Source organism: Macaca fascicularis, chromosome 9, assembly GCF_037993035.2.
Source record: "Macaca fascicularis isolate 582-1 chromosome 9, T2T-MFA8v1.1".
Lineage (NCBI taxonomy): Eukaryota > Metazoa > Chordata > Mammalia > Primates > Cercopithecidae > Macaca > Macaca fascicularis.
Genome location: NC_088383.1, coordinates 125,159,130 through 125,172,922, shown reverse-complemented (window position 1 = coordinate 125,172,922; position 13,793 = coordinate 125,159,130). Strand labels below are relative to the sequence as shown.

The window sequence follows — 13,793 nt, the reverse complement described above, 5'->3', positions numbered from 1 at the left end:
AATGGCAAGGATTTTTGCTTTACTTTTAATATATGTGATACATAAATACCCTCCTCCAGAAAGTATGTAAGGTCTCAAGCAGTCGATTGTATTTTCTGAAGAAGCCCTAGCAGGGTTCCTTTGAGGAGGGGCTCCCTATGCATGGAATCATCTCCACTGATGAGTCAGCAGTGGCCAAGAGCACGGAGGCACAGAGACCTCAAAGCTGGAAGGTCCACTGTGGCCGGGACCTGGTCTTATGTATAGGCAGATCCCCATTCCTCTCTCTGCCAGCCTAGGACCTGGTCTACTGTAGGTGCTCAATAAGGGCTTGTGGTGAAGGCATTAGGAGTCACTATTTTAAAAGTTAACTTTCATTGCCATTCACAGAATAGTGAACAAATCATAACTGTACAGCTAGATGCAATTTTACAAAGTGAACACAATCTATTGAAGCCCACCCAATGGAGAAATAAATCGTGACCAGGAACCAGAAGCACCCTCCTAACTCCTTCTAGTCACTTTCCCCACAGAGGTAGCCACCATTCTGCCTTCTGTCGCATGGATTAAGTTTGCCTGTTTGAACTTTATATAAATGGAATAATAAAATACATACTTTTTGAGACTCGCTTCTTTTGCCCAACATGAGTTCATAGGACTCAGCCATGTTGTTGCATGTAGCGATAGTTTGTTAATTTTAATTGCTGTATATTTTTCTATCATGTGACTACACTGCAGTTTATCCTTTCTACAGTTGGATATTTTGTCGTATCCAGTTTGGGGCTATAAATCAAGCAGCAATGAAAATTCTCGTTTGTGTCTTTTGGTGCACATATAGACACATTCCTGTTGAGTAAAATTGCTAGATCGTAAGAGAATGCTTATATTCAGCTTTAGTACTGCCAAACAGTTTAGACTTCCAAAGTGATTCTACCAGTTGACACGCCCACCAGCAGATTGTAAGAGTGATGGACGGACACACTCATGTTTGTTTTTGTCTCTTCGTTTTAGCCATCTTGGTGGGTGTGTAGTGGTATCTCACTGTGGTTTTATTTTTGCATTTCCCTGATGACTAATGATGTTAAGCACCTTTCTGTATGTTTCTTTCTCTATTTAAAAGTTCTCTTTTGTTTGTTTGTTTGAGTGCATGTTTGAGTGCTTTGCTTATTGTTTGTTTATTTTTTTTTACTGGGTTGCTTGTCTTTTTCTGATTGATTTATAGAGTGCTTATAAAATCTGGATGTAAGTCCTTTGTCAGATAAATGTATTACAAATATCTCCTCCTATGTGGTAGCTTGCCTTTCACTTTTCAAATGGTATCATTTGATGAACAAAAGTTTGTTTACTTAATGCAGTCCAATTTGTCAGTTTTCTCTTATGCTAGGCATTCTTTGTGTTTTGTTGAAGAAATCTTTGCTTACTCCAAGTCATTAATATAGTTTCTCATTTCTTAGAAGCTATAGTTTATTTCCACACTTGGTCGAGCCACTACTTTTTAAAGGGTTCTCAAATAAATGGAAGCTAGCCAAAAAGTAATATCTTAAGGCAATGGTGGTTTAATTTCTAAACCAGCAGATAGCATTCAACCTGTCAGGAACTCTGGGGTGGTTTAAGTGGGATGTAGTTGACAAAGCTTGTTGCTCTGCAGGGATGTAAAGGGAGGAAGGATGGTGAAATGGTAACCCTGGGTGCTCTGGGAAATGCTTCATTCTTTGTTTAGCAGTCAGAGCGTAGCTCATTCTGTCTCTGCATCATTTGAGAACCTTCATGTCCAACCTCTAAAGCCAGTCTCCTGGCTCTAGAACTTCATAGACGACTGGCTTTGTAGTGCTAAACAAATCCCGTAACTACCTTAGCCTATTTCTTCATCTATAAAATTGGGACAATAAGGAGGCCCCCTCGGAGTTTTTATTTGTTGGATGGATGAATGGATGGATGGATAGATGGATGCATGGATGGATGGATGGTTGGTTTTACTAACCATTAAATAAGACCAGGTTTATAACACACTTAGTCCAGCTCTGACACACAGTTCAGTGCTCAATAAAAGCACTTGTCATCTACTGTCTTCCTAATAAACAGTAATTACTTGCTGAATACTAAAATGTTATCAGCTTAGCGAATCTAACGTAGCACATACTAAAAGAAACCTAAATTCTTTTAAGAAGTTCACAGTGCATCTTTGCCTCGTGATCATGGTCACAAATGTGTGTGAGTTTGAAACATCATCAAAGCAAAAGACACTTCCTTGGATATTTAAATTGGAGCATATCCAACTGCTGCTGAGGGCATGTGATATGGTTTGGATGTTTGTTCCATCTGAATCGCATGTTGAAATGTGATTTCCAATATTGGAGGTGGGGCCTGGTGGGAGGTGGTTGGGTCAGGTGGGCAGATCCCTCATGAATGGTTTAGTACCATCCCGTTGGTGATGAGTGAGTTGTCACTCGGTACACATGAGATCTGGTTGCTTAAGAATCTGGTGCCTGCCCCCTGCCGGGCCTCTTGCCCCTACTCCCACCATGTGACACCACCTGCTCCTCTTTGCCTTCCACCATGACTGTAAGCTTGCTGAGCCCAGCCTCAGGTACTTCTTTACAGCAGCACAAGAACAGACGGACACAGTGTGCACGTGCTTTCTGGTGAACGTTTCTAAAAGGTCGTGAAGACGGTTCTGTGTGATTCCACAGTGTGGGGTACTGGGTTATTGCAATACCCTCCAAACTGGTGCGCCTGCTTCTTCTCTGGTCCACCTTACATCACCATGCCCATCCATTAAAATTATCTCTTTAAAACATGAATCGAATCGTGATTTCCCATTGCACTTAGAATCATATGCAAACTCCTTTCCATACAGATGATTCAGTGTCTAATCTTGCCCCGTCAGCCTTTCCCACCTGGTTTCCTACCACTGCCCACTCACACGCTGTGCTCTAGACACAGCAATCTCCTTCCTCATTTCTCCAAAACGCCAAGCTTTACCCTACCCTAGGGCTTACCTCCACTCATTTCACCTCTCAACTCACCCCACCTCTCAACTCACCTCTTGGGGAGCTCTTCCCTGATTACTCTCCCTAAAGTGGAGTAGAGGAGTCGTCTCCTCATTTATCATATTATTCCTTCCATAAAATGAATCTTGTTTATTTATTTGCTTGTTTGCCTGGCTTCTCTCTTCCGCTAGTATCTAAAATGTATGCCTCGTTTCAGGAATACAGTAGATCCTCAATAAAGAAATGAATGGCCATTGGCTATCCTTAAGGCCAATGGTCTGCCAGGTCTTCACCATGTGGTGCGTACCCTCCTGCTTCTTCCCCTTGTTAACCACCAGTTCCTGGTGCCCCGTTCTATGTCATTTGCAAATTCCACATGAGCCGTCCCTCTTCCCTCTATTTTCCAATGGGAGCTTACAGCCCCTCAACTCCCTAGCAGATCTATGTTTTCATTCAAGTCTCTCCTTAAATTCCATTTCATCCAATGACTAAAGTTACTGCTCTGGTCTCTAGTTAATGAACATTGGCCACGTCCCCTCAAGAGAAGAGTCAGTGGTTGTGATGTAGTGGGGTGCCCCTTCGCCATTTGGCCTTCTAACAGGTGTGGGGGTTCCTGACATCTCTGCCAGGGGTTTCCTGTTACCAATTCACTAACATAAACTGCCAGAGTGTCCCCTTGGAGTGTTTCTTAGTCACTGGTTTCTTGATTGCAGCTAACAGAGACCAACCCAACTTGCTTCATTCACAGAGAGGAATAAGAACCCAGGCATGTCTCCGGAAACCGAGGAGCAGAAAGCATATCTGGAGCTTGTGCAGGTGCTTGCCTTGATGTCTGTTCTATCTGTAAGCAGTCCACAGAGAGTAGCAGTACCAGGTTTCTGGGAGAACAGTATTCCATTGATCCAGGTGGTACGTCCCAGTTTAGTCAGATGTGGCTCGTGGGAAGGACTCCCAGGGGATGCTCTTTAACCCTTTTTCCCGTTTAGGGGAAAAAAATGTGCAGCTCACTGCCAGTGCTCATTTAATTGTACATAAACATGCTCTTTGAGGCTGAAGCAAATCTGACTGATTTTTGATGTGAAAATAAAATATAAAAGCTGTTCTTGGAGTTATTTCTAAACAGAACTAACATCTGAATCATCTGAATCGTCTATTTCAGAAAAATCAGATTCATCAAATGGATTTTTGGCTAACAACTGTTCGAGCACAATGTTAACATCAAGTGTAGGAATGCTACATTTTCTAGGATTTGACATTTTTCAGCAATCGAGAATTACTATATTTTGTAAATGGAAATGTCACTACTAAAAACAGAATGCTATAAATAAAACGATGTGTTTTGTTTCCAAAGTCAATACACTAGAGTGATGCAAACATAATAATAAAAGCGAGATATTTCATGGCAGACTTATCTCAGGGTAAATGCTGCAGCTGTAAGTGCCGCTGGCGAATATTCTGGGGGCAGACAGGAAGATGGTTACATGGGAAACCGTTCTTAGAAAGGCATGGACTGTTTGGAAACCCAGAGGAGCACGTCCTATGAGACGTCTCAGAAGCATTTCCATGACTCCCACCTGAGAGAGCACATATTGGCCAGGAACTGCAGCAGGAAAGGATGAGCAGCCTGATCTGGGAAGGCTCCTGAAGGAAATGAAGTAGGGCCAGAGTTTTTCTTTAAGGAAGAGCAGTGTGACAGCAAGGACATTAATTAGAGGAAGCTCGGTTATCAGGGTGGAAGGAGGAGGCGCCATCTGGACTCCAAGTACCACTATTGGGATGGCTTGGAGGATGGCGGTAGTGGGAGAGGAGGAGTAACTAGGCCTTCAGGAATGCAGCAGACCCAGAGATTAGTTCTGGTGTTCATCTGCCTGAATTCAAATCCCAGCCCTACCACTTAGCCTTTCGGGGCCTCCACTTCCTTGCTTTGAAAATGGAGGAACAGTGTCGAAAGAAGAATCCATGAAGAGTGGTGAGTTGGTACTACGTTGGACATTTAGTTAGCCATCAGCAAATACTAATAATTAAGCTCTAGAAGAATATAACTGCATCTGCCTTCCAGGGATCCTTTGTGGAGTGCTTGGAACGTACTAAGAAGTAGAGTTTCTGCATGAGTCTCTCCCAGCCCCTGGGACCCTGATTTCAAGCTTTAAAACAATAGTGGTTTTGTTTTTAATCATAATGGTTTGATAATAGGAAGCCACACTCATATCCTACCCAGCCTGAGGAATTAAGGGACTGGTACTTGTTTTTACATAACTAAAATGTACATAGGAGGGAAAGTCCTACATCAATTCCTTCATTGATATCCTCAATTAAATCGTTGGAATCAGTATCATTAAGATAGACTGAGTCCATTAGGTAGACAGGCAGATTAAATCTACCTGAACTTATTCAGAATGCTTGGAAATTGTTCATCAGTAATGATGTCTTAACAAAAGAATAGACTTTATATTTCTAAAATTATAGGTGTCTTCCTGCAGGGGGGAACGTGTCTTCTTCCTCCAGTGTGTAGTGAGCAGTTCGCCTGCACACAGCTTAACACCCCTTCAGCTATGTGTTCCCTTTGATCCCTAGCTTATTAAAAAATGCAAATCCAAATTGTATCTTATTAATGTGAGCTTCTGTGTTAAAGCTGTGTGGGGCTGAAAATCCCTGTTTCTCTAACACGTTTGGATTTTTAATGTGCAAAGAGCTTGATTTTCCGCCGGACATATTTTCTAATCAACCATTATGAAGGATTTTTTATTGTGCTGCTATTTCTTGCTTTCTTGGAATTCAAGGAGATAAAGAGTAATGACTTCATTGTTATACCATAAGTATTCTCGAGCATGTTGAGATCCTTAATTATTGGCTATAACATCTCCCGTTTTCCAGGAGCATCCTGGAAACATATTTTAAAGATGTGTCTAATGTTGGAGGTAGTTGATCCAGAGAACTCACTGCTCATTGCCACAGGCTTGTGGGGCATATGGGAGGTGACAGCGCCCAGCCAGTCCCTTGTCTGAATGTGTGCAACAGTCCTTAGACCCAGTGTGCTCTTATTAGAACAATTTCTTTCCTTTAAAAAATAAGGCGCTTGAAATTTAATTTGAATCAAGTTAAAAATTGATCCCATTAGAATACAGCTGCATTTTTCTCACTTGTCCCATTTCTCTTTCAGCCAACTCTTTATTCTCTCATCCTTCTTCTCTTTTCTTCACGCCCTGGAATAAGCTGCTTCTTGTGTTTAATGATTATTTTTCTTAAGATCACAGCCAATTACTTCAAAAAAGCCATCACATGGAAATGATCGTTTTATATTTATGAGGCTGTCCATATGCACCCCCTAGTAAAGCTCATTCTGGAACAGTCTTTTGAGCGTGGGAGTCCTGGCAGGGTGGAAGAAGCAAGTGACTGGTGAATGATAGAACTAACAACAGCCAAGACTATTAGCGTCTGCTATGTGCTAGGCATATATTATCTCATTTAATCCTTGAACCAACCCTCTGAGCTTTGTACTGTTATTATCATATCCCCATTTCACGGATGAGGAAATGGAGGCACAGAGGTGAATGACTTGCCCACATTTGCATGAGCGCAGGGGTCAGAAGTGGGGTACAGCCCGGGAGTCCTGTTGAGAGTCTTCACCCTTAATCACTGCATACCACACATGCTTCCGGCTGTGGGAAGAAGTTCTGCGTTCTCCTCCTGACTCTGCCGTTAGCTAGCTAACTACTGTTCCTCACCTTTCAATTAGAATGTTGGACTCGATTCTCTCTGAGGTCACATTTGGCCCTCAAGTTTTTAATTCTTAGTAACTATTTTAAAGTGTTGTAAGGTGAAACCAGAAGACAAAAGGCAAAATCCTCAAAACGGTCCCTACCCCCCCAACACATACACGCGCGCGCGCACACACACACATACATGCATGCACACACACACACATGTTCTTTGCTTTCACACTAGATAAAACCACAGTAAAAAGAATCTCAGCTGTCACATCCTACTGTCCTTCATTTTAGGCAGAAAATGTTACAACTTGTATTCCAAAAAAAAAAAAAAAAACCCACCTGTGGTTTTTTGACACCTCCACTGGGGTCCCCAGGAAGCAGATATCTGAGGGAGGAGCGTGTGTGAGGTTTGCGAGTGAGAATAGTGGAGGGTCTATTTTTAACCTGAGACCTTTTGCAGAGTCGCTGCCTCCTCTGTTGTCTCCAGTTCTAGGAAAGGAGCTTTCACCTCTGCTCTCATTCAGAGATTGCTCTGTGGTTCATAAAGGAAATTTTCTCTTGGTTGCTGTTGAAGTGTTTTACAAAAAGAAGTTTGATGTGCTCTGTGTGAAGATGGCAGGTGGCAGCTTTCTGTGTCATTCTTTGACATGTGCCAGCTGACGTGAAGTGACTTGTGGTGACAGAGTCACACTAGGCGCTAGCGCTTTCTTTTTTCTTGATAAAACAGGTAGCCCTTTCTGTGGGGGGTCAAGAGCTGGGGCATAAGCTGGTGTCTTCCAGAAAAAAAAAAAAAGGACTCAACACCATGCATGTTTTTAGATGCGGTGGTGCAGTGTGAACCACCAGCTCCAATCAATTATGCAGATGTGCTTGACCTTTGGTGACTGACAGCTGCCACAGGATCTGTCAGGCTGCCCCTCCTACTACTCCCCTCCCCCTAGGGCCAAAGGCCTCTCTCAAAGCTATGTCTGCAGAGCTCTCATCAGCTGTTCCTCAGGAGATTTCGGGACACAAGCACACTCTGTGTGTTCTCTGTTTCTGTCTCTGTTTCTGTTTCTTGTTTCTATCTCTACCTCTTAATGGAACATTTCAAATATGCAAACAAGTGTAAACAACAATAATAGAAATGTATATACAAGCCCACCTTTATCAAATCTTAGCATTTTGACATATTTGCATCTGATCTCTCTCTCACACACTTACACATGCACACGCGCACACACACACAAATAAATGAATCACTGCAGATCTTTTTTCATCCCATGACCCCCAGGGGTGTCTTTACTGTGAAGCGAATGAAGTTTAAGATTGTGGCACCTCCCTTCCACAAGCCCTAGGAGAGTCTCTTGTAGTGCATTTACATGAATATATGTTTTTGTAAAAATTTGTAAAATTTGCAAAAGTCAGAGATTTTAGCTGCAATTGGTGAAGATCACTGTCACTTTTCACTCTGAGCTTTCTTCTCTCCATGTTCCCTGCTGTCCAACAGTATTGGACAGGCCTCAGATATGTGAGCATCTGGCTAAGGGGCAGTTGATGTTGGGGATACATTTGGTTTTGGTTTAGCAGGATAGAGTTATAGAGCTCCCAGTTACTTCATGTATTTATTATTATTATTTTTTAGTGTATGTATACTTTAAGTTCCAGGGTACATTTGCACAACGTGCAGGTTTGTTACATATGTATACATGTGCCATGATGGTTTGCTTCACCCATTAATTCGTCATTTACATTAGGTCTATCTCCTAATGCTATCCGTCCCCCTTCCCTCCACCCCACAACAGGCCCCCGTGTATGATGTTCCCCTTCCTATGTCCGAGTGTTCTCATTGTTTAATTCCCACCTGTGAGTGAGAACATGTGGTGTTTGGTTTTCTGTCCTTGCGATAGTTTGCTGAGAATGATGGTTTCCAGCTTCATCCATGTCCCTACAAAGGACATGAACTCATCCTTTTTTATGGCTGCATTGTATTCCATGGTATATATGTGCCACATTTTCTTAATCCAGTCTATAATTGATGGGTATTTGGGTTGGTTTCAAGTATTTGCTGTTGTGAAGAGTGCCACAATAAACATACGTGTGCATGTGTCTTTATAGCAGCATGATTTATAATCCTTTGGGTATATACCCAGTAATGGCATGGCTGGGTCAAATGGTATTTCTAGTTCTAGATCCTTGAGAAACTGCCACACTGTCTTCCATAAAAATCCTAGAAGAAAACCTAGGCAATACCATTCGGGACATAGGCATGGGCAAGGACTTCATGTCTAAAACACCAAAGGCAATGGCAACAAAAGCCAAAATTGACAAATGGGATCTAATTAAACTAAAGAGCTTCTGCACAGCAAAAGAAACTACTGTCAGAGTGAACTGGCAACCTGCAGAATGGGAGAAAATTTTTGCAATCTACCCATCTGACAAAGGGCTAATATCTGGAATCTACAAAGAACTTAAACAAATTTACAAGAAAAAAATCAAACAACCCATCAAAAAGTGGACAAAGAATATGAACAGATGCTTCTCAAAAGAAGACATTTATGCAGCCAACAGACACATGAAAAAATGCTCATCATCACTGGCCATCAGAGAAATGCAAATCAAAACCACAATGAGATACCATCTCACACCAGTTAGAATGGCGATCATTAAAAAGTCAGGAAACAACAGGTGCTGGAGAGGATGTGGAGAAATAGGAACACTTTTACACTGTTGGTGGGACTGTAAACTAGTTCAACCATTGTGGAAGACAGTGTGGCGATTCCATGTATTTTTAGGTTGTTGCTAGATGTCCCTGTGGAGTGGTGGATGGCTTCCAGGAATACTCCCACTGTCTATGGTTCTGACTCACCAGCAACATGACATGGAGGAACAGGATTAGAGGTCATACAGGGACGTGAATGTGTCCTGTGGTGCCAACACTTGATGCTTGAGAAGCAGAGTTTGAAATGTGTAGAGCCATTAGCTTGTCTACGGAAGATAAATTAAATCATTAAATATGTCAAATGATAAGCAAATGATTCTAGTCTCATTGACAATTACTCAAACTAATATGGTTCTCCTATCAGGGATGTACTTGATGATGTAGCATATACAATTATAAACACATCATATTTTTTTTCTGTTTAAATTTATCTGTTCTTTTTCTTAAAGAGAGTCCCCTAAATCTATTTTCATAAAACCTGGGATCTACTCAGATAGTGAATTGTGTTTTCCTTCTGATTTGTTGGTGTTCATCATTCTCTTGCATGTTTTAATACATTCATATGTATGAAATAGATAAAATTATCATGTATTGTTACATATGTGTATAAATATATAAATATGTGAATAAATATATAAATATGTATAAGTATATATTATTTATACACAAATGTGAATGGTGTGTTTGTGTGTGTGTGTATGCTTTGTTTCTAGGTTTTTATTCTTTAAATAAATGTTACCATTTAGTACAAATACTTCTACAATTTGCCTCCTTTCCAAACATTGAGATTTATCCATGTTGATATGCTATAGCTCTTGTTCATTCATTTTCATTGCCATTTGTAGTATTTCATTGTGTGAATATACCATAATTTATTTGTCCTGTCTTCCATCAGTGGGCATTTGGGTTATAATAGTGACTATTTGGAAGTAAACAATGTACAATAACAAACTTGTACATACTAATATGTGTGAGAAGTTCTCTATAGCTATTGTCTTTAAATTCTTTTGCTCAGGTATTCTCTAAGAGAATTTTGGAAAGCTGCCTCCTCATACATTTTTACATTAACATATAAAATATGTTAACATAAGTTTATGTAGTTGGAAAGGATGTAATTTGCATGATATTGTAATACAGATATTTAAAGATAAAACTAAAGATCACCCTTCTCAATGCAACCAGTGAAAATAGTGTAATGATTCAACTCTCACTAGCATCCATTTAAACAGTACACTACTAAGCTTTTCCTTAATAATGAAGTTCCCTTTGTTCTTTGAAATTGAAATTCTATTCTTTCCTGTCCTCAGAATTTTCTCTTGGTGCAACATATTTTTATGCTTGACAGTCTTTTTTATTGATTACCTCCTCATATTTCTCTCCTTCATATTGATTCATAGGAGTTCTATGTGATTCTGGAAATCATTATTTTGTCATTTTGTGAGTCCATCTATCTTTTCCTGGTCTGTGGCTTATCTTTTTACTTTGCCTTTAGAATTTTTTTTTTGTTGTTGTAAGTTTTTAATCTTTTTTTTTTTTTAGACAGAGTCTTGCTCTGTTGCCCAGGCTGGAGTGCACTGGCGCAATCTCGACTCACTACAACCTCCACCTCCCAGGTTCAAGAGATTCTCTTGTCTCAGCCTCCCGAGTAGCTGGGATTACAGGTGTGTGCCACCATGCTGGGCTAATTTTTGTATTTTTAGTAGAGCTGGGGTTTCGCCGTGTGGACCGGGCTGGTCTCGAACTCCTGACCTCAGGTGGTCCTCCCTCCTCAGCCTCCCAAAGTGCTGGGATTACAAGTGGAAGCCACCACCCTGGCCAAGATTTTAACCTTCATGTGGTTAATTTATCAGTCTTTTCTTTATGGTGTGGAGGTATATGTCTTGTTTAAAAATTGCTTTACTATCTCAAAATCGTAATCTATGTTTTCTTCTAAAAGTTTTAACATTTTGTTTTTCACATTTTAATTAGTTAATTTATTTAGAATTTATTTTTGTGCATGGATACCTTAGAAATCTAATTTTATCTTTTTTCAAGGGAATACTCAGTTGTCACAGGGCTGTTTTTAAGTAGTTCATTCTTGCCAGCTGATAGTATTTGTCAATTCATACATATAGATTATGAATATTATATTATGATATCTATATCATTCCTTGGGTATATTTGCTTCTTTAGTTTTAAACAAGAAAGGGCTATGTTTTGCTTAGCTGACATTATCTTGTATTCCTCATAGGTAACTAGCACAGCATTTATACCATATCATTTGTTCAGTTAATATTCACTAGCTTGAAGTGAATTTGAATGTGTAGTTTGGAATACTAGGGTCAAAATTTATATGGCCTGGCATGTTAGTAAACACTGTGAATGAATGAATGAGTTAATGTGATAGAATTACTGAAACATACTTGTTATAACTTAGATTATTATTGGCTTATCATGTGCTTTTATATACAGAAAATATATCTATCTCATTAATGAACTTAGCTTTCTAGGAAGTCATTTTCTTTTAGCAGTACAGTATTTCTTAAAACATGGTCTAGCAGAGTCACATGCAAAGTGTGTTAAAATGCAGATTTCAAGGTCTTACCTCAGACCAGCTCACTAAATCAGTCTATGTGGGAGTCAGAGGCAAGCTCCCCAGGCGACTCTTATGCTCAAAAAAATTTAAGCATCACTAGTTTAATAGGATGTCATTCAGAGCCTCTATTCAGATGTTCTACCAAACCAAGCAGTGACAAAGAACATTTAGGCCAGCACACCTTTTTTTGCAAAGCTGTCAACACTTGCAGGTTATAACACATTAGAGTGGAGAGAACATTGGCCTAGGACCAGGATACTTGAGCTTTATATCACAGCCCCCTTCTAAGGTCGCTGATAACTTCATCGTGTGACCTCCTGCAAATTTCTTAGTTCTCTGTATGTTAATTTCCCATCTGTGGCTCTTCCAGCTTGTTAGAGAGTTAGAGTTAAATTTGCCATGTTCATTGCATGGGGGAGAGAGAGAGAGAATGAGAGAATGAGAGAGAATGAATGAGAATTAAACTAGGACAAGGAACCCTGCCAGCTGGTATCTTTTTCTCTCTCCATAAATCTAAATAACATTCAGGTAGCAGTTGCAATGTATGGATATTTTGTCATCGGCTCAGAGCAAAGTGACCCTTTCAGAAATTTGGCTTGGGCAACTGCCATTGCTGCTGTTTGTGGCTTGTCTTGGGCACTCAGACAGTTGTTTACACAGACTGCCTGGAGGTTGGGGTATCCGTCATCCTATACTAAAGACAACTAAGGAATTTCATTTAAACCACCCTCTGTAGTAGAGTCTTCAAGCCTTCTAGGTACTTTTTTTTTTTTTTTTAATTAAAAAAAATTGAACTGACAGTTCCAGTTTGTCTGAGAAGTGCTCTGCCCAGTATCCTAAAACCCAGCCTCGGGAACTGCTTCATCACAAGTCTCTGAAATACTCCAGCTTTCCCTCTTTGTAGTAATTCAATTTGAATGAACATACACTTGGAGTATATGAACCGTACAACTGGTTTTAAGTAGGGACAAAGCTGGGATCGTCCCCACCTCCATCCTGTATGGCACAATCATTTTTTATTTCATTCTGTTCAGCACTGGCAGCAATTAAAGCTTCCAAAATATGGAGTGTTTTCATCAAGTAAAGCATTAAAAATCCCGGCCTGTCAGAGCAGGAAGTGGACCTGTGCTTTACTGCAACTATTTTTCAGCTCCAATAGGGCATGAAGTGGTGAATAGCATTCATTTCATGCAGTGGAAAAATAAGGCCAATTTCAGCTTTAATCTTTGTTAAGAGGAGTCTAGTCCCTGTTGGAATGTAATGAGTGGATGCACCCCATTTAGCTTAAAGTAACAGATCTATATAGAGTTGTTAATTTGTAGATAAATATGGGTTTTCTACTGTTGATGTTTCTTGATCCACACAAAGTGGTTATATTAATACTGAAACATTATTAATCAATAGTTTGCTCTTTAAAAATACATCAGTTAGACTACCCAATTACCTTTAAGTATATATCAAAGGCCACAAAGCAATCTGACGTACACGCAAAGTCCATTAGAAGCTACCAGACATATTAATTAAAATTTTTAGTTACAATGAACCTTACAGTGTGGGGACACATTTCTACTTTTGGTAATAAACAGTTATTGGCTAACTGAAACGCTGAAGTTTGCAAATAACATTTTGGAGCACAGAAAGGTCTTGGGGATTTTGTGAAAATAAAATCCACAGATGACTTTATTTTACTTGAATCCAACTTATAAAAGGGCTTTAACTCAGGACTGTGAACTCAAAGATGCATAGGGCTTTTCTCCTATTTGTTGAAGGGGAAATGGGAATTCTCATATTTTGAAATTAAACATGACCAGAGTGGAAGTGGCTTTCAAAGAGTGCAT

At 40.0% G+C, this 13,793-nt stretch overlaps 1 protein-coding gene across 3 annotated transcripts in view; it reads left to right on the top strand.

Annotated features, from left to right (window-relative positions):
- The window catches only part of GFRA1 (GDNF family receptor alpha 1), a 219,726-nt gene that overhangs the window by 119,278 nt on the left and 86,655 nt on the right, over positions 1-13,793 (top strand). The window contains exon 1 of one of the 3 annotated variants that reach the window (XM_074000808.1): positions 4,743-4,938. The exons of the other annotated variants lie outside the window; for them this stretch is intronic. Coding sequence (XP_073856909.1) covers positions 4,929-4,938 — 10 coding nt within the window. The 5' untranslated portion in view covers positions 4,743-4,928. Of the gene's footprint in view, positions 1-4,742; positions 4,939-13,793 lie in introns of those variants that run through there. 3 annotated transcript variants of the gene reach the window in all.